Source organism: Dinoponera quadriceps, unplaced genomic scaffold (assembly GCF_001313825.1).
Source record: "Dinoponera quadriceps isolate SergipeBrazil2010 unplaced genomic scaffold, ASM131382v1 scaffold453, whole genome shotgun sequence".
NCBI classification, from domain to species: Eukaryota; Metazoa; Arthropoda; class Insecta; order Hymenoptera; family Formicidae; genus Dinoponera; species Dinoponera quadriceps.
Window position 1 is genome coordinate 1283168 of NW_014554678.1, and position 19133 is coordinate 1302300.

Below are 19133 nucleotides of genomic sequence, written 5' to 3' on the forward strand. Positions count from 1 at the left end.
TTCTCCTGATTTTTCTCGCATACGCGTAATAAATCAAGCTATGAGGAAACAATGTCGAAAGTGCGTTCCAGTGAGAAGTGCTGAAACGTTCGAGAGGACAAAAATATATCCATCCGGGAACGTTGGACCATAAAGGAGACGCGATGGCTCTTTTTATCGTGCTGTGCTTGATACGAACATGTTTTCACTATCTCTCGCGAGAAACGGCGTGAGATTTGATATAGAAATGCTTTACGACGCTGCGAAGGGTTCGCAACGCGAAGGACGGATAAATTGTTTGACGCCCGTGAACACATCGGCCTCGAGCAAGCTCGCGGCTATAATTTCGAATGTAGCGTGCAGGAACATCGTTGAAACGAAAGCTTCTTTATTTCAAATAGTCGAAACGAAGGACGGCGAGAGCGTACACGATCGATCGCACGATATCCCTAACGGCTTCGAATACAGTCTTGCGATTTGGAGTCGGTATCAAGGCGTAATAAACGTAGTAAACGTGAGCTTGTATGTACACATATACCTTTATTCCAGTCAACATGTTTATATTATACTATATATTATATACTATACATTAGATTTATCAGAACCATATAACAATACACCAATAATCTCCATCTCTACGATCGTCAAAGTTCGTACACGCGTACCTCGCACCGTGTTTTTCTTGATCGGGGTCGTTCGCATCATTTTTTAAAGATGCGTAAAGACGCCTACGTACGACGATTGATATATTAAATTGGTAAATTAAAGCTAACGCAGACCATCCGTTTTTAGGAACGCTCGCTCCGATCGAAGACCGCGGTGCGTGGAGAAATTGTTTGCGGAGACCTAATCTCAAGTCGAAGCTCGAAAGTGAAGCATACCGACGACACGTAGACCGCGTTCCCCTCCCCGTGTGTCGAGTTCGATTTCCGCCAGTATACAGATGTAACAACCTTAACACACGAAGTTGTGCCTTTTTGGAGCTCACATTCGTCAACGGAGTCGCATTATGTCGGCGGATCGTCTTTAGTTGCTCCTCGTTTGTGCGTCGCGTTGCACGAATACGTACAAATATACAAATTACACTCCGCAAATTACGCATACGTACATGTATATTGGGTTTCAAGAATTCGAACAATTCTTTCTCGACGCAGTTTGCAATGCGAACAATGGTCAACGACGTTTTCGAGAAGCAAGTTCTCTCATTGGATCGGTTGCGTTCCAAAACAAGTGTTCAGACCGTTTTGGAACTTAGGTCGGTGTTCATAGATGGATCTCGCTTGGAAGCGCGTGAGAAATACATCGTGAGCTCCAAAAAGGCACAACTTGGTGTGTTAAGGTTGTTAGATCTGGTCTGTATACTGGCGGAAATCGAACTCGACACACGGGGAGAGGAACGCGGTCTACGTGTCGTCGGTATGCAAATCTACTTTCGAGCTTCGACTTGAGATAAGATCTCCGCAAACAATTTCTCCACATACCGCGGCCTTCGATCGGAGCGAGCGTCGCGCTCCTAAAAACGGTTGGTCTGCATTAGCTTGGATTTATCAATTTAATATATCAATCGTCGTACGTAGGCGTCTTTACGCATCTTTAGGAAATAATGCGAACAACCCCGATCAAGAAAAGCACCGTTTTGGAACTTAGGTCGGTATTCATAGATGGATCTTAAATTTAAAATCGTTTTAAGTTCATCTTCAAATGCTGTACGACTCTTACTTCATTGGCTACGGGACATCTGAAGATGAACTTAAGACGATCTTAAATATAAGATCTGACTATGAATACTGGCTTAGGTGGACACAGCCGGGCGTAGTAATGTTAACGCATAAAGCTGTACCGTTTCAAAGCGCGTGAGAAATACATCGTGAGCTCCAGAAAGGCACAACTTCGTGTGTTAAGGTTGTTACATCCGGTCTGTGTACTGGCAGAAATCGAACTTCTATAAACAGTATCAGAGTTCCACGTTCTTCACGACGCTGCCTACGACCGACAACGACTTTATCTGCTGGGTAGCGAAGTCCATGCCATACCTCGCCATCTCAAAGTTCTTGTAGATGAAGTACAATATGCCGAAGTAGAAGAGGAATATCGTGAGGTTGTGGATAATGTACATTCTGAAATGAATGCACGTCACGAAAGTCCGGTGTGCACTTAAAGAAAAGCTGGAAAAGCCGAGCTTAACCCTCTCGCTGCGGTAACCGTACACAAACGTTCTCAAAAACCGGTATTTCACTTGCGAGAGCTGCACATATTCGGCCAGGGGCCTTGATACCGAACGACGTAACAAAAAGTCGCATCATTTAGCAGTACGCAGTGAACACCGATATACAATGACTGACATAGGAGTATCGTCACGTATTTAACGATTTCCGGTAAAGATGCCGCAGCAAGAAAGTTCAAGTTCAGGTCGACTCGATTGCATTCATTTTCCCTAAGTCTATTTTACAAATACGTGAAAAAATTACGTAAGAAAACACGTAATTTACGCATTTAGATTACGGTCGCGCAAGTTTCTTTAAACAGCGGATTAAAGACCATTAAAACTCATGATTACGCAAAAGCTCGTGATAACTCGAGCAGCAAAGTCCAATGTTGCAAAAGTATGTCTACGACGTTAGAGAAGAAGGTGTAAAGAGTTTAAACAACATTAGATTTCTCTCGTGGACTTTCCTTTCCGTTACACAATTAACATGTTCACCATCAGTTTCACATATACGTGATAGCAAACATTGTTTTTTCTATGACTATATTATCAAATTAAGTCTATTTTATACAATTACGTGAAAAAATTACGTGAAAAAATAAAATACAAGATGGTGAGTGGGGAGATCCTTCCAAATCTATCCTGATAGTGAAAGCGTTAAATATTTCACTTCGCGAGAACGCACAGTGTCGTTTAAGTCGTTTAAGAATGCACAACTGTCGTTCTTCAAGAATGCAAACAATATTGAATATTTGACCTATCTTTTCCGCTTATCGAAACACTTCCGCTTATTAGAACATCACTAGACTTTTTGAGAATCTTGAAAAGGCAGCCGAATGAAGTTCGCGAGATCATAACTTGTTTTTTTAATTATAAGTATATGCAGAAAAATATAATGTAAATAAAGAATACTCACATTGCCTGGTGCCGACGAGCTTTCGGCAAAGTAGACAAATCCTCTTTCATACAATACTGCCGTGTGCCGAGGATAATAACTTTCATATATTCAGTTAAGTCTAATAATTTAAAACTTATTGGGAATAACCGTTGGTCCTCCGGTGACATTTCGTCGCGCATCATCAATAGTTTCTTACTGTAAAATATCCAATTCTTCATGGTAAAATATTGTAGTACTTCGAGGCCGTCTGCAATTCGTTTCTGGATTTTCACCATACTGTTTGGGACAAGCGACAAAGAAAAGAGAAAAATAACGATTACAATATGTTGCGTCGTTAGGTACTTACAAACATCAATATATAGACACACATCGAGCCACGAAACGTGCGATACTCACAATCTTTTCTGTCGAAATATCAGCATCAGGAAGTCGATCAGGTACGCGGGGATGATGTGGAAGAAAAAAGCCATGAGACCATGTATATATTTGTTATTTCGCGCATCGCCGTCCGGATACCAAACCTGTCCTTCGAAAGGATACTGATAAATAATACTCCTGCCCAATTTCAATATTTCACCCCACGTTATCGGAATTACGCCGCTCTGTGTTATATTGAACACTGGTATATTTTTCGGCCTGCCGAGAAATCAAACGGGAGAAATTGTAATTCACGGCGCGTTTTCAAATTATTCGATGGGCTTTGGGTTGTCGAGAATTTGTTTGAGTTACAATATCCCTTACAAATATTCTAAGACATAGTCTTCAATCTGAACATAGATTGAGAAAGAGAGGGAAAGAGAGAGAGAGAGAGAGAGAGAGGAGGAGGAGGAAAGGGAGCGGAAAGAAAAGCAGCCCAAATATTACAAATGCTAAAATTCGACAAATGCGACGATGTTTCATTATCGTAAGGAAGAAAAAGAAAGAGCGAGGTCGCACAGCACAAGAGTACTCACTTCTCTTCGGTAGCCACTTTGTGGCTGATTGCAATTATAGAATTAATCGCTATGTCAACCGGTATAAGTTCAGCATGATATTGGGTATTGCAAAGCATTGATCTGAGGACACCCTTGCCCGCAGCAACGAGTATCCCAGTAGGACCGTTCAGATTGTCCACCCATCCCGGTACCGGTTCATTGACGGCAGGAGTTACTACACGAGGACACAAGAAAAACGAAAGAAAATTAATCGAACTGTACGTCCCTCCTTGTTGTATTCTATTCTATTCTATTGCTGTTTTATTTCTAATTTTATTGTGAACTTTATTTGGAAGAGCAAGAGAAATATCAACGTATAGTATTTCATTTTATAACACACGTAAAGCAATAAGTGCTGCTACTAAGCCGAACTCGAGAAATAACATCATCTCATTTCATCATTTGCTATCTCGCACGGAGAAAAGTGACAATAAATTGTATAGTATCGTAGCAAATAGATCAGTATGCAGTACTTAGGATACATCCTGTATACTGATCTCTACTTGCTACGGCAACATAAAATTTACTGCTACTTTCCTCCGTAAAAGCAATCATGGAAATGCACATAATTACCGATCGACGGCCTAGCGATGACGCAAGGTAGTTTAGGGTATTCCCTGGTCACCAGCGTTTCCGCCAAACGCTTCGTGTAGGTGTAAGTATTCGGATGCGGATATAATAATCTACGATCGGGAGCAGAGATGAATGATAAAATTACAGAACTGCGTAACTTCTAACAAATACGACGAGATATGTCAATCTAGTCTAATCGTTCGATAAGCTAACATTTCTGATAAGTTTATGCTGACAGTATTTATGTTCTCTCGTGCTATCAGTACCGACCAGTCGTAATACCCGTAGTTCATCCCGTCATAACAAACAATATACTCAGACGACCCGTCGCTATTAGTGAGTATCGTTAATTAAGTTTAATTACTTGGGCGTAACCAGTTCTATAGCGCTTTCATCCATCCATCGAAGGAGCCTCATGACGTCGTCAGGATCGTGAGGAGCGTCGTAGGTGATCTCACCGAGTTCCTCTTGGTCAATGTGACAGAAGGCCGTGCTCAAGTGCACGAACACCTGCAGGTTCTTTATCTCCTTGACTAGATCCAGCACCCTCCTCGTGCCGAACTTGAATAGTGCAGATCGAATCTTAGTTATATTATACGTGTTATAAAAAAATCACCTTGATCCAATAGAGCTTCGCGCGGGTGAAAATATTATAACCGAACCAACTGTCCGTCCAGTCATTGTTAATAATTCTTTATACTCATTATTAAGTAATACTCTTACCGTTACGATAGATAAAATCACCAATTGATTTAAACGGGTCGAATTGTTTGTCTAACAAGCGCCGAATAATTAAGGTGGATTAAAGTTAAGGGTGACAACGCGTAGGCCGGTCGCGTATATAAATCAGGGTGAATCTGAGTCGAATGATGGATTATATTCGCAAAACTTCAATGCCCGCACGACCAAGTTCGACGGGCGTGATTGTTAACGTTTTGAATGACGCATGTATGTGCTCAATGTTAGACGTTCGCTGACTAATCAAGACACTCGCGATTATTAGTTCTTTGAATATGCTTAGAATTTATTACAAACCACCGACGTTTTCAAGGACCTCCGGTTTACTCTCTCAGCTTGTTGGCGACAGCCTCAGACGTAAGCTTTATTACTTTAAGTTTAGCACTAACTTATCTCCGTTCCGTCTGATATCACTATTTACAGACTAAATATTCAACAATCTCGCCAAGTGCCAATTTCTCGTGATTTTCCGCCGCGTAGGCCACCGATAATCTACGGTTACCGTATTTATTATATATTTTTACACCTCTTGCAATTTTCATCGGAATAAAGGCACGTGATTGAATGAAATGACAAAATCGGTTATTACACGCTTATTAATCCGCTTATTACTTTTTAGTTAGATTCCCACGTGTTATTTTTTTATTAGATTATCCGTTTAGATATGCTCGGATACTTTTCTCAATGTAATTATTTATATATATTAACTGCACAAGGAGAGAAATTTAAAAGCAAACAAACGTTACGTTACCGTGTTCTCATTTTAGTGGCGAGTCAAGGCGAGGCAAGTAAAAAGCAGACCTTTAAAGAAATTTGCTTAGGAACTAAAAGTAATGTGATATAAAAGAGATACGAAAAAAAAGTTAGGAAATGGCAGAATAATAAGAACTAGATGCTACATACTAGAAACAAGGGACATTATATGAAGACATTATATGCGCTTTGTTTCTAACATAAGGAAAAAGATCCTAATACAAAACTAGGAAAATAAAAAAAGTAAAGAAAAACGAAGAAGAAGAAGAAGAGAAAGAGAGAGAGAGAGAGGGAGAGAATGAAAGGGTATTCATTCGACTGATATCTTACTAGGTTCAACTCGGCAGAGTCTTTCAATTTCGCCTCCATCCGAAGAGTCGCAGCGAAATGGAATACTATGTGCACCTCGTTGATCAGTTTCTGCCGCTGTTCGTCGGTGAGGCCCAGATTGCGCATAGTTACGTCGCCGTTCAGCGGCACTATTTTCTTCATCATGTGACTTTTCTCTTGGCGTATCCTATGGAACATCTGTGGAAACAGTCAATAGTACAGCGATTGTCTACCGTCAGCGTTCCCCTCGTGCGTATCATCTCCGTCCGTTGGTTTCGAAGCGTCTTAATATTCTCGACCAAACATAATAGCCCAACGTTCATCGAGCGCACCGAATCGAAACCAAGGTATAGTGGCGCGTAATTAGCGTGGTGTCTTACGGGCAACTTGAATATGTTGTCGAGCCGGACATCGATGCTATTCCCTCTCTTGGGTCGTATGAGAATATAGATCTTGTCGAGATCGGAGCAGCTATACAGCAGCTTCTCCAAGAGGACTTTTCCCATGAAGCCGGTGGCACCGGTGATGAAAATGGTCTTGTCTTTGTAGAAGGGTTGGATTTTGCTTTTCGAGCCGTCCATGGTTGCGCGCTGAAACGTCACGCGAATTTACAGCAAATTCGCAGGGAATTTACAGCTCGGAGAATTTGCGTTATATTGCAGACTAACGGTCTGGAAGAAGAATGAGAGGAATGAAGAGAGAGATTGCAAATTCATTTGCAATCTGTGAGCCGCTCACAAATGCGGCTCCGGCTAAAAGACCTGCTACTATGCGAAATGTTACACACATTTGTAATTCGCCATAATTATCTTTCCCTCACTGCTTAACGTCTCGACACTTTCGCCATGGCGGATAAGTTTCGCAAACCGTGCCGGCTTTGGTTAAATCACAACGTCTGTCCTGCTTACGTTTGCAACTATTGAAACATAGCAACGTAAGAATAACGACAAGAAGGGAAAATTGGTGAAAGTCCAATCAAATGCAACAGGGCGCGGGAAATTGTATGGCTCGATCTGCATTCGGAGCTACTCGCCTCTTACGAAAATTGTGGTTATCCGGTATTATAACTTCAACTTCTATTAACACAGGGGACGGCCTGAATACGTTTCTGTCCATTCATTGCAATGCTGCAATGTGCCGCCAATTCGCGTTCTTTATGTATATAAGTTTCGCGTTCTTTTTTCACCGAGAAACGATTAGATTTTATCATACCCCCATAATACAATGAATATTATCGGTCGCGTTTTTCCGAACTTGATAAGACTGAAGGAAGCCAATTTTTTTGTGCTACGTGCACAATCTAACAGCGATCGGGGACGGTGGATTATCGAAGTTAATTAACTTTGGAAAGATCGACGATTATGCATTGCCATACAAAATATACACAATCGAAATATCATAGTCGAACATTTTAGACTTGATGATATAATCGATATAATTGTCTTGAATTACGACATAATATTATTATATATATATTTTATTATTCTTTCATAGTACTATTTATCACATTTCCGCGGCAATTATTTCCGAGAAATTACAGCGAAATTTATAAAAATCGAGCAATTCATTGAGAATAAAATTGTTTCGTAATGATCACGTTTGAATTGTTGCACGTTTGAAAAACGTGAATAAGAACATAATTATGCGCAGTATTTAGCAATCATAATATTGACATCATCGTTTTTTCTCGCGCGAGGTAAATCGCTCGAGGTAAATCGAAATGACAGGATAAGCGAATGAAATTGTTATGCATATATTTATGAACCGTAACTGCGTTATCTTCTAGGTAAAACTGCCGATCCATTGCGTTTCAATCTGAGCAGCAGAAGAGTCGGACGAATACACGTAACTGTAGTAACGTTTCCCGTAATTAAGAATAAAAGGTTCATAATAGTAAACGGGCTAAAATAAATCCCGTGTAATTTAAAAGCGGAGTTGCGATAGAATCAGTTTCTACACGAATTAATTAAGGGAATTACTTTGGTTTCGTCATGAACTTTCGTGTAACTTTTGCCAGAAAAACAATTATGTCATCGTCTAGATGTAATGAATTTTAATATAGGTTCGTGACATTTTCGATAGCTCGCCCGGCGTATTTACTTGTGCAACAAAACTAAACTTGAAATATGTAATTTCGCATGAATATGCATTCTGTGTGTGTTGTGTGTGTGTTTGTGTGCGTGTGTTGTGTGTGTATTCCGGATCGAGAATTGCTCAAGAATAACATCAACATCCGAGTACTGTTACATGCATGACATTTTTAACGGTAGAGAACAGAGAAAGGTATGTAGAAATCTTGAATGAGCACGCTCGTTAACGATTTTCGGCGGAATATCGTTTTTGGGAAAGGTTGACGGCGTTATCTTCTAATATCTGACTTATTATAACGACATGATCCTTTGCGTAACAAGTATATGTAGCATTATACGCGATCCAGCATTGCAACGGACGATTGGAAATTTCGATAGCACATCGCCGCGTCCGGCACGTGGGTAATGCTATTCCCAGGCACGAATCCGCTCGAGCTCGTAACGCATTTAAAGAATCCTCGTTCTTACTCGGCATACATTCGATGAACATAGCCCGACGAAACGACTGTTTGGTTTCCGATCTCGACATTTTTCCGAGCGCGCGCAAAGATCTGCTCGCAGGAAACTCTCTCCTGCATCTCGTCTTCTAGTTAGGTGTCTAGTTTAACGCGAAGTTAACGAGCAGTGTCAACGTTTACGATGCGCTTTAGGATGCGTTTAATTTGTACAGTTCATGGACTATGGGCAGAGCTACGTGACGTAACAATTAGGAAAATAAAGGAAAGAAAAGAGAAAAAGCCACGAAGCTTTCCGGTTTTCCCGAGTTATCTATCCATCTTCGTCGAGCGAAGAAAGCGCAGTTCTGCTCACCGCGGGATATACGTACACGCACGTAACGCGCAAGACCCATGCGAGCCTCGTGCAGTTGGACATTACGTCACATACCATCAGAATCTGTACTGGTTAGTGCTACGGTGATTTACTCGTCAAACAACGACCTCACGTTTACTTACGTAGGTAAATCAAAACGAGACGCGGTTAATATTATTAGAGGAGATATAAACGTCGAGCGGGAAAAGTGCATTTGTATATCGTGACCGTCGTGAATGTTATTTGACAATCGTTTTGTCTTAAGTTATCTTAAGTTTATGAAGGAATGTAGGAAATGTGATATACTGACGTGATATAGTTCAAGTAATTAAAAATTTAGATTATAAAATTGAAATTACGTGATTACAATTGGAACGTTAAAAATTTAAAAAAATTTAAGATAGAAAATAAAAACTTAGAATTAGAAAATTGCAAATTAAGAAACAAAATACTATTCAAGTTGAGATAAAACACATGTGTAAACAGATTACTACAACTGAGGACGAATACTGCGTCTAAAATAAAATTCTGCTCAAGGAAACTACAAAATAAACCTGATCCAGATCCTTGACATTTATATATCTAGATAATGGAAATTAAGTGCCGATTAGTCGAGCTAAAAAAGAGCGTTAATTTAAAAGATTTGGTCTGTTTTTGTAGTTGAACTAACTGCATTAGTTTAGGAAAATTATGCACAATGAAGTGTGAGAATCTTTTATATATGCTTTATACGCTTCAATGTGTATGTAAATTTTTTGAATTAATACAGCCAGTTCAGCTATAAAGAACAGGCTAATTATTTACTGTCCATCGGCAAAATCTTCAATTTATCGAATATAAATCGGCTTTTGCTCCAGACCGACAATAGAGCGGCACGATATAGAGACGATACAGATAAATGCGAATATCGAGTACCTATTGACGATGCTCCACACGTCCCGACTTAACTTCTTGGATCACTTGAAATCGGTGCGTTTCGCGCTCTTCCGCGTTTGCGAGTTGCGGGACTGAATCGCGCGCGTAATCCCAAACTTGCCGAGCTCCGTCGTAATCCGCACTGAAAGTTCTACTGTTATAGAATGACTTGCCGATCTCCCCTCTAACTTCAAACTTGCCGTCCCCCCTCTAACTCTCACACTCGCTCTTTCTTTGTTACTCTTTCTCGCTCTTACTCTCTCCCCATCTGCACGTATCTCACAACGCACCTGACGCGTCTAGTTTTTGATCTTAGAGTCTTTCTTGTTATTAGTTGGAACTAATATCATACAAGTCATATATCAATAATATAACACTTCAAAACTAGAATAAACGTTTTTCGCTTTTTTATCGCAGAATGATTGGCTGCTTCTTCAACGAAAACATTGTACTCAGTGCTTTTGGACTTACGAGCGATTCGACTGGCAAAAATTTGTCGTTAACATTTGAATACTACATCCTATACGGTACAAATGTTTAAAAGAGATTCTAAAAACGTCCCAGAGATGTTGGAATGTCTCTGGGACATCTTTAGCATTGTCTTTTGAACATTTTTGCTATATGGGATTGTGAATTGACTTATGATATGTCGGACGAGCGAGTCAAACTCCGTCTGGCGAAAAACTATTATGAATCGGTGATCTCGACTTGGTCGAGAGAGTGGCCAGCAGGTAGCCTTTTTCTACTCTTCGTTTCTCTCTCTCTTTTTCTCTCACTCTCTCTCTCTCTCTCTCTCTCTGTCTTTCTCTCTGCCTTTGTTTCTCACGTAAGAAATTCTTGTGCGGACCTTCACTGTTCTAAGATATATACGGTATCGTCTGAAAATTGCCGCAAAGAATTACTTTTGAATATGTTATTCGACGTTTCTTACGAATTCCGCATAATTTCTGTAGTTTTTTACAAATATCTAACAAAAACAAAATAATTAATCTACCTATACACACATGCATACATGCGAGTAAGCATACATAACGTCTGATCATAAAAATACAACTGTGAATAAACAGATTATATAAAGAAGTAAACATTTAAAAAATGTGTCGTTGATGTCGTAAAAATTCGACCTGTTTTGTCGTTTATGTAAGAAACTTCTTGGAATATATCTATATCGGTATATGTAAGGTCGTTTGTGTGATGTAGTTATAATAATATGTACAGAATACGAGTTTCTTATAAAATTCCCGAGACTTATAATTAAAATATTACTTTTTTTCGTGATCCTTTACGTCAGCTTCGTACTAAAAAATGCAGAATAGAATCAAACAAATAGCGAACGCACATAGAGAAAACAAATTTTGCTAGAACAGCAAATATTTATCAATATAGAGACAGCAAAAAAAATGTGTTTAGACAGCAAACAATTTGTTTGAACAGCAGAAAGATTTGTTAAAAATATTAATTGTCCATATATTTAGCAAATAGCAATTAATATTCTTAATAAATCTTTCTGCTGTCCAAACAAATGTTTTACTGTCTAAACAAATTTTCTTTTATTGCCACTATATTAACAAACATTTACTGTTCTAGCAAAGTTCGTTTCTTCTGTGCATCTTGTACCGGTTTGTAACGCGGAAATTTTCCACGTAAATTGCGTCGGTTATTAAATCGATCGACTCTATTATAATTTCAAGTACGAGATTTATATTAAATGTAGAATAAAAACTCTGTCGTCCAATAAAAAAGTAATCACGTCCGTTAAGAATCGACACTCGTGACTGATTGTTGATCATTACACCTATGGATGATTATTACACCTATATTGCGCACAGTCATTTTCACGATATTATCACGATTTTATTACAATGCATTCTTTCAAGTTAGCATTGCATAGCTTGATCTTACCTAGTGTTCCCGTTGACAGGTGTAATTTGATTTAATGTGTAAAATGCGCCGAAACTGTCGTACAATATTTCAATAGCGTGTCCTGGACCTAAAGAATTTAGTTTAATTATTAAATCCGAAAATCTTAATGCGAAAACATCACAATAGTTTTTGAACTGTAAGCGATTTATCGATGACACCACGCACACTGATCCATTGTGTACTAATTAACTGCTCGTGTCAACTGTCATTGATTTTCACGAATGGAGAAACATACCTTCATAGCACAGGAGCTTACAACAACATTGTTGCAACGTTGCAACAATGTTAACATTAACTTTAGTGTTATGTAGGCAAATAAAATTATTTAATTTTAAAGACACGAAATACATTTCTGTCCTCAGTATATATTTTCTAAAAATAAATTCTGATTTTCTCAATATTATGAATTTAACACATTATATTTCTACTTATAATAAATATTTGCCAAGAGTTATCGGAATAACCATTTTACTTGGATCAAATAAATATTTCTTCAACGGTAGCACTTTTATTTTTTAACGCAGCTTTGCACACAGGTATCCGTTTTCATAATAATAACCAGGCGAAGTGAATATTTGAATATATCCGCGACTTTCGCGCGCTTTTGCAGTTGTATATTTGATACCGAGTGTTCAGTTTTGCCGCGACACGTCTGTGCTTTCTCCCAATCAAAGGAAATTTCGCGACGCCGAGCACCGAGCCGGGCCTGGAAAGAAACTCAATATATAATTGTGATATAGATTCGCGCCGCGCTGCGAATTCCGTCGAGTGGTCAACGACCGCCGGTGATCGACCGTGTGTTCGAACCATCACTTCAAATGCCCGCCGAGCTCATAATCGATCAATCAAACGAATGTAGATTCGTTTGCGGCACGATTCGAGCGCTTTCGAAGCGTCGTCGCATTTCAAGACCGACCAAGAATATTAATTCTCTCATGCACGTTGATTCGCAGTAATTCTCGGAAGATAGATTTTTTCATTAGATATAGGATGAGTTAAAATAAGTCGAAAAGAACAAATCATCGTGCAAACGCAAATATGTACACACAGTGTCATACATTCCTGAACATTATAATTACGGTGTAGTTCTCGACGATATACTTGTATGTGTGAGGTTGAAAATCGTTGAAATAACACTGATTACGATGGTTAGGCGTGTATACGACATCCCAAGTGAACGTCGATTTTCCAATGATGAAAAAGATGCAATGTTGTAATTTTTCGCTTTTTCATTTCATCTCACCTTTTCTTCCGTTCCTGAGTGCACTCGTAATGCGCAAATAGAAAATTGCATTTCGACACGAGAATTTATGCCACACCTATGACATCGTGTATCGTCGATATGGAATAGCCATCGAAGGCGATCCACTAGATGATCCGCTAGACGATCGAAAGTCTGTAAACGACTGTCGCAATAAGTCCAGCGCTTACGTGAACGTATATTTGTGGGAAGTAGTTTCTCCCTTTTAAAAATCTTTCTTTGATTCCTTCCTTTTTTATTTTTTTTCATCCAAAGAATAAAAGTTCGCGCTCGTGAACCGTACGCGTGAAACCTACTTCTCACAGATGAAGCCTATTATGTAACGCACGGGATCGAGTGGAATCGATATTTGTTGCGTCTTGCAAACATTGCGAACTATGAACATCCAAACGACGTGCAATAGAATTAATCGACAATTCAGTTGACATATTTATTGAGAAAACAGTGTGAAAAGTTGTATTATCTTGAAAAATAAAGCTGCATTATTAATCTTATCCTACTTTATGCTATTAATGATATATCAGTCGATACTACCTCTGCCTCTTGAATTATAAATTTTAAGAAGTTTTATTAATTTCCGACATCTCTGTAAAATCATATTTTCAATTGTAAAAATATGCACGATGTTGTTATGGAGCAATAATGATTAGGCATATTTAAGTTTTATATCTAAAAAACTATTGAACCTAGCGTATTCAAAAAACTTTTATCGCGAAGTTCATTTTTTTCTCTATTATTAAACACCATAAAGGTTAATTTTTCCGTGAGAGATTTACTTTCTGAGACCATCAAAATCATGGTCTATTTTCAGCTGGAAAAAAGTCCAACATAGATATAATCGATTTTTTAAGCGCATAAATTATATCACAAAGATTAATAAAAGAATAGAAAACATACTTCTCTTCTCGTTTACACGTGCTTAGACGGACCGCAAAGTGACCGAAAAGTCTCGAATTGAAATCGATGACAAGTGACAGATTTTTAAATTTCACACGCAATAAATCTCCTGAACTGCGCACGCGCAATATCATCGGATCAGCTACACTTTCAGCTTCAGAAACGAAATAGCTGTATGTATACTCAGATCTAAGAGCAAGAGAGAACATATGAAATGTCTGAAAAGTGCAAGTAAAACGAGCAGATCCGCTGACATCACGTCTTCGATGGCAAGAAAGAGAGAAAAAGGAACGCTAGTCGGATTAATGTTATACGATCACTGTTCAATATTTTCTTTTAATTCGAATAAAATGTCGGATATATCCACACACGTTCAGTGCTTCTCCATACGATAACAAGCCATTCTATATACTTATTTGCGCTTTATAACCTATAACACATATTTTTCCGTTTAATCATTTTAATCGTCATCAAAAGAATACGAAATGACATCCTCACATACAACTGAATTGACTGAGCAATTAGTTCGAGATTATACGAGTTATGCAAAAGTAAACTGGGACGACCAGGTGGGTACTTTTTACTTGACATTCGATATCGAGCTGCTGTAGAAAAATAATGTATAATGAATTTTGATGATTTTTACGTTTTCCAGATGAAAGATTTCCGTGATATCATTGAGGATACATTAATACGCTTGGAGGAGTTCCAGTCTATCGTCGCAATGGTTAGAAGAAATAATAAATTATCACAATCGAGTCAGTATTGATGTTCTAACCGTAACTATAAATATTTATGTCTTACAAGGTGAAAAGTGAAAGCACAGAATGCATGCAACAACATCTTCCAAAGTTGCAGTACATGAAGGATGGCATGGCAAATCTTCGTAAAAGGATAGATGCCCTGGAACATGTTGTTGCAATGGTTAATATGAACTTAAATGCATTAGAAGCTGCTGTAGATAAGACAGAAGCTGAGTTAGGTGTGTCAGACAGATTATTTGGCATGCTGAATCCTTTATCATTTTTTGTAAGTACAACACTTCGAGTATATTTTCGTGATAACTCGAATCAGATGAATTTTATTGCTTCTCTTAATATTGCAGAAGAAAACTCAAGAGCCTGTTGCTACCGGAACAGTGCCAATATACAAATCGCCACCAATCTACAAGTCTGATGATTATTTTCAAAGGGACTGAAGTATAAGTTGGTGAAAAAGACTATATAATGTACCTGTTGTTAGACTTGGAAAATTATCTATAAGCCCAGACAAATCAGTTATATCTAGTTATATCTGCTGCGAAGAAGGAAAGAGAACCGAACATTGATGGATTTGTATCGCGTTGCGCATTCACCATACTACAATGATCAGTAGTTATTCAGTTGGCAAGGTTTATTTTTACCCGCTTCTCTTTCATAGGCAACTCAATCGCCAGTTATACGATGAGGTCATTTTGTTAGATTTTTGAGACTTGTGAAAGTATCGTGAAATGATCGTTCATATATACCACCGCGATTCCTAAGTCGTAAATTCCTCTCGTATTTCCTGTATTACGTAAAGGATAAAATATCACAGATAACAATTAACAGTTTCTAGATAGAGATAAGAGCATACTCGTTTCTAACGATAATGTTATTACGGTCATTGCAGTTATGCATGAAAGCATCCTAACACGCGGCGGAAGTGCAGGTTTTTAACTGAGCTTTCTTCTCTCCCGGGAAACAACTTCCTCCTATGCAATGCCTCCACCTCATGATCGTCCCTATCCCACAAGTGACGCTGCATCTGGACCACTTGCTCCACTGGTCCCATATCTTCGGTTCTCTGTCGTTTTTGCTTTCTGAAATAACGTTATGTTGGTCTTATAGTCACTCAACTATCATCCCTTGTCAAATCAAATTCTATTGCTTGAAGAATTGAATGGAATAGAGTGTTTTCTTCTTGGGGGTGTATAAATCATAATTTTGTAAATAAAAGGTAAATCAAGAAGATAAATCAAGAAGATAAATCAAGAAAATAAGAAGATAAATCAAGAAAATCAAATTTCAATTCGCGGATACTGACGTTGATAGTCTTTCACAACTGTTAATTGGCCATCCATCATGTACCAGTTGATGTAACAGTTACTACAGGTAACTAGCCTGCGGAAATTTCCACTCATCGTTCACAAATATAGTTTTACATACACTTTGATGGTATTGCCGGCAGTTAAATTACAAACCGGTCCCGGAGAAAGTCACGATCGACGACCCACGGTCGCGTGACTCGCGCCGACTCCCAGATTTCTGTCTCGTGTGACTATGTTTCCTAATTTAATTACATGAATTTTTTTCTACGTGATATTTCGAATTAAAAAATTCCGCGAATTTCGCACCTGGCATTATAATATCGCAATCATAAAGGACTAACTGTTAAACTTTACAAATGTATTACTGCAAGCAAACAATGTCACGATTAAAAGTATAAATTTCTATAAATTGCGAAAGCCTGTATGTGATGTATATATAAATGTATATATTATATTGTAAAAATTTTGTACGAAGTAATATCAGATTACTTCGTCGATAGTACAATATAGTCCTGCGATATATGTATTTTTTATTGAAGTCCCTCGCTTTCAATTATATTGATGTAATTTATAACAATTTATAACTGGTTCAGTCGAAAAAGTCAGTTCGGTTTTTTATAAATGTTACGTATTATTAGCGCGATAACGATGATTATTTGACTAATGAATAATTTATTTGCAGATCTTTGAGTATAATGTAGTCAAATTTAATTCAAAAATTAAATCAAATTTTTTTATCGATATTTAACATTTTTCATTGATATATATTTCGTTTACGTATATTTATATTATATATATATATATGATGGAAAGAGAAATCATATTGTTTACCCGCTCGTTTCACTAGCATCTGGGTGTCATCGTCCTCTTTGCGATTGTCGCCTACATCGTTATCGGTTTTATAAATTTTACGTTGAAATTTATTCGATGTCTCGCTCATCTCCGGTGTCTTATCGATCCTACGTGCCACGAGAGTAGGAGTGATGTTTGATAACGCGCTGTTAAATTCCACATTGACTCCTCTGAAAGCTGAAATTGAAATACTTTTCTTATATATAAAAGAAAGAAGATAATAAATATCTCCACAAATCGTAAGTATCTCGGAGATCCACCTGTAGAAAGCAGGAATATAAAAAAGTACATAGAAATCAGTGGAATTCTCTTCAATGACATACTCTTCTCGTGTGTTGCTAATTTTTTTATAAAACTGATATGATTTCTCCGGTCCGTATTGCTTGTTAAATAATCTGAAGTTTTCCACAAATTATTGTTGTGTTGTTATGTGCACCGTGGTTACAAATAATCATCGATATTCCCGTTACAATTCTTTATAATCACCTTTTTATTATACTTTAATTTTTAATATTTTAATTCATAATTTTAATTTACATAATATTTATTATTTTCAAATATAAATGTATATCAAGTACAGAAATACATATTCTCTCTCGACACTGCTCGGCAATTAGGAAACCCAAGTATTTAAATAACAATATCATTGCGATTTAGGTGTGAAAATAAAGCAATTTTGAAGCGTAGTTTAAAGCAAAGTTATATAAGAAGATATTACTAAATGTGATGTTTATTAACAGCGCTCTCGTAACGTTACAGATCAAGGCTTGATCCCGAGCCAGCCAAGGAAACCTTTCGTTTGGCAATTTACAAGACGGCAGCTCCTCATCTGTGCCTTTTTATGACCTTCGTCACAGTTTTCAGAAAGGCAATGTCGCCAACGAACCTGCCGTCCTTGTCCACAAGTCACGCTGCATGCACTCCAATTACTCCAATCATCCCATGTGTCAATATCTAGAAGGAAAAACAGGAAATTTGCATGTCCGATTAACAACATAGTCTCATTACTTGTGTTTTTATCGCTCGTCGATACGGTTTTTTTCGCGACGGCATTGTGCCTTCTCTCTCGCAATTCCGTTTTCCTTGTCGTGACGTTCTCCCGATGCATCCTGCGAGATTTGCGACGTCTCATGGGTCGTTTGGGAAAATTTCGCTCGTGACCGAGCAACTTTCGCCGATAGATTGCATCGATAGTCATACGGAAGCGCGGGTGTGAATCTCTGCTGGTATTTCTACGATAACGTCGTTGCGCTGTGGATTTCTCGCTTTTCACCTGGTATACGCGAAAATCATCGTGAGGAATTTCCTCGCATAATGTAACATGTGTAAATCTTTACTTTGAAATCGAGTTACATTCGCCTCGCATTCGCACAAACCTGTAATTTGTTCACCACGGATCGCTGAATGGAACGGTAACACGGCTGCGAATTAACGTCCAAATAATGACTTCTTTCATTACCGTTAAAACACATTAGATTAATGTATGGATTGTGTTGACAGGTGCCGACATAATTTACAATTTCATCCAAATTTTACCTTTTCGATTCATTGTCCAAATCAGTTGCTGATACAATTACGTAATTTCGTGGCACGTTAATCGCAAGTGCTTCAACGGTACAGAATTTTGCAGACCTTATTACCTCATAAATCGCGCAACCAAAGTAAATATTATACATCAACATTAATGTAAGTAATATTCGCATATCATATTTTCGTCGCGCGATTATGAATATATAGAAATATCGAATAGAAAATCTTCGGCTACATTCAGTATTGATAATATCGATATGTCTCTAAAAATATTACTTTGGTTCGAGAGAAAAACATGCGTTCTTTTGTAAATAAAAGCACATAAACCATTTTGCA

At 38.1% G+C, this 19133-nt stretch overlaps 2 protein-coding genes across 2 annotated transcripts; one reads left to right on the plus strand and one right to left on the minus strand.

Moving 5' to 3' along the window:
* Window positions 1–499: 499 nt before the first annotated feature.
* Window positions 500–10408, minus strand: LOC106740783 (putative fatty acyl-CoA reductase CG5065). Its single transcript, XM_014612161.1, has 9 exons — window positions 10267–10408; window positions 6832–7041; window positions 6452–6649; window positions 4995–5191; window positions 4631–4740; window positions 4037–4232; window positions 3480–3719; window positions 3102–3359; window positions 500–2096 (listed from the first exon to the last, which is right to left on the minus strand). Exons 2-9 carry the CDS (start codon window positions 7030–7032, stop codon window positions 1934–1936), a joined length of 1563 nt encoding a protein of 520 aa, XP_014467647.1. The 5' UTR covers window positions 7033–7041; window positions 10267–10408; the 3' UTR covers window positions 500–1933.
* A 4154-nt stretch (window positions 10409–14562) lies between these two features.
* LOC106740781 (biogenesis of lysosome-related organelles complex 1 subunit 4) lies at window positions 14563–15933 on the plus strand. The gene is made up of 4 exons (XM_014612159.1): window positions 14563–14916; window positions 15003–15074; window positions 15155–15376; window positions 15453–15933. The coding sequence occupies exons 1-4, from the start codon at window positions 14833–14835 to the stop codon at window positions 15543–15545; spliced, it is 471 nt and encodes a 156-aa protein (XP_014467645.1). The 5' UTR covers window positions 14563–14832; the 3' UTR covers window positions 15546–15933.
* The last annotated feature ends 3200 nt before the right edge of the window (window positions 15934–19133 follow it).